Genomic DNA, 2,357 nt, shown 5'->3' with positions numbered 1-2,357 from the left:
ATATATATATATATATGTATATATATATATATATATACACATACACACACACATATATACAGTTTTTACACACAAACTTACAACACACAAGAACTGCAAAATTCAACTCACTTAAAAGTTGCTTTTGTGAATCTGTAAAGTTTACGTTGCCATGCCAAAAAGGATTTATCAAAGTAGTACACTTGTCCTTAACTGCAAAACAAAATAAGAATATATATGACAGACTTCTATAAAAAAGCAAATAGCCAACTTACTTTAACATGTCATTCAATATTACTTACATTTACACATCCTCCAAAGTCCTGAGTGTGAGCTGAGGGTCTCCGAAAAGTTCTTCTTTAATTCCAGTTTAGAGGCATCAATTATATACCAGAAATCGGTTCCGATAGCAACCACTAAAAATATAAAGCTCAGTATACCAAGAAAAGCCACAATTACAGACAAAATGCTCAATTTGAGCTTCATTGTGCATTAGATTCTTTGTATACTCCAAAAGGTCAGTGTTAATTTTGTAGATACAAGTAGAATTCTATCACGTACTTTAGTAACAAATAAAAGAAATATCAAGTTCCATCACAGAAGTATCAAAATGTATCTTTCCCCAGGTTCAGCAAGTTCCAGTGATGTTCAATTGAAGTATTTAGCAGTACGAGTTCAGCAGGCATTGCTGCTTACATGCAACAAGCAGACCACTGAAAGCTTTCCTGATTCACATTAACAAGCAGGCGAGATGTAGGGAAGGTAGGAACGAATACAGTGAGCTGCCTGCATATGTGCTGTACTTTTACGAAAGCCTATTTTTATATTTAATATATTTTGAGTAGAAGGAATACATTTGCAGGAGGTCAACATTTCATTTTTGAAGAAAAGGAGGGGAATGATCACAAGTTACATACAGTATTTGTGCCTGTGAACATTTTTAAACAGTGGAACTAAATATATACAGCACAAGGAGGGATTGCATTGCATATATGGAGCCACAAAGCTGAATAACTATGCCACAACGATGCACAGCAGAGTGGCCACATAATCACTCAGCAACACTAGATTAGGGCAGGATGGTTACATGTTTAGCCAGGTTGAAAAAAACGTGACCAGATGTTTGACCAGGTATTCAGCGCTGCAGTACTTTGACATTTATTCCGCCATGCAACATTGTACTGAAATGAATTTTTACCATTTGTTGCAACTGGGATTTTAATTTTTTACTATATTAAGGAAAAATGACTGAACATTATGAAAACATTTTTACATTATGTTAGGAAACAATTATTATTTTTGGGCAAAATATATAAGACGGGGTCACGTTGAGTAAATCGACACCAAACATGTCAAGTCTTAAAATTGCGTGCATCCGCAAAATCGCAAAAAACTATCATACCCAAAATTGACCTTAGGTGACGCTTTAAAAGTGTCAGAGAACCAGGGGTGCCGCTCCTTACCAGGCTCGCCAGCGGTGGCGCAGGGCACAGAGTACCCCTCCTCCTGGCAGGACACCTGGCGGCGGGACCGCGTGGTGTGTGCACGGAATGTGCCTGCGCCACTTAGTGTTTTCAGGTGCTAGCCAGGCTGGGGTGCTAGCCAGTCTGGGGGAGGTCCCAGCACACACCATCCGCCCAGTCAGCCCTGCTATTGGCTCCTGGTTAGGGAAGCTTCCTGGCCGCCTCTGCAACCAGGGGGTGGTCCTTGGTTTCCCTGTGTATTTAAACCAGGCAGAGCCTTGGCTGATTGCTGAGTTATTCTACATCTATGGTGTGATCACAAGCTCCCTGTGTGTAAACCTGTTGCTTCCTGAACCCTTGCCTGAACCCCCGTTATCGACCTTTCGGCCTGCCTTCTCACTTCTGAACCTCGCTGCCTGCCTCGACCCGTACTTGGACCTGACTACGTTTTTGGATTTTCCCTCTGTACCTCGTTTTTGGACTCTTTGTCCCAGCCAAGGGGTTCCACCCACTGCCCAGCCGTACACCCCTGACAAAAAGCTTTTACCACTCATCGGTAAGAGTTATCAGTGATTGATGGCCCTAGAACTATTGCTCTCACTGCAATGTTCGCGGTGATATGTAACACGTGCGGCGTAATGGGCGCAATCGTCATTTGCGCACCCGACACATGCTTGTATGTATGGTTGGGGACTGTTAAAAAAAATAGTGTTTATTTTCATTCTTTTTCATGTGTGACTTGAATATTTTATTTTTTTGCAACTTTCATTTTTTTTTTCCTATTTTTTTTTCAACTTAACATTATTGTTATCACGTAGGGGGCTAAGAAACCCTCTATGTGATAGCAAAGAGATGTGACAGGTCCTCTTTATGGAGACATCAGGGGTCTCCACTCAGTGTGTATATATATATATA

General features: G+C 40.9%; 1 protein-coding gene across 1 annotated transcript in view; it reads right to left on the bottom strand.

Moving 5' to 3' along the window:
* Positions 1-724, bottom strand: part of TMEM114 (transmembrane protein 114) — a 27,961-nt gene extending 27,237 nt beyond the window's left edge. Inside the window, exons 1-2 of the mRNA XM_018573835.1 lie at positions 282-724; positions 112-192 (exon numbers count right to left, since the gene is read on the bottom strand). Coding sequence (XP_018429337.1) covers positions 112-192; positions 282-465 — 265 coding nt within the window. The 5' untranslated portion in view covers positions 466-724. The remainder of the gene's footprint in view (positions 1-111; positions 193-281) is intronic.
* Between the last annotated feature and the right edge of the window lie 1,633 nt (positions 725-2,357).

The sequence above is a fragment of the Nanorana parkeri genome, unplaced genomic scaffold (genome assembly GCF_000935625.1).
Source record: "Nanorana parkeri isolate BGI_ZX_2015 unplaced genomic scaffold, ASM93562v1 scaffold2562, whole genome shotgun sequence".
Lineage (NCBI taxonomy): Eukaryota > Metazoa > Chordata > Amphibia > Anura > Dicroglossidae > Nanorana > Nanorana parkeri.
The sequence above is the reverse complement of the archived record's forward strand: the minus strand, read 5'-3'. Positions and strand labels throughout refer to the sequence as shown.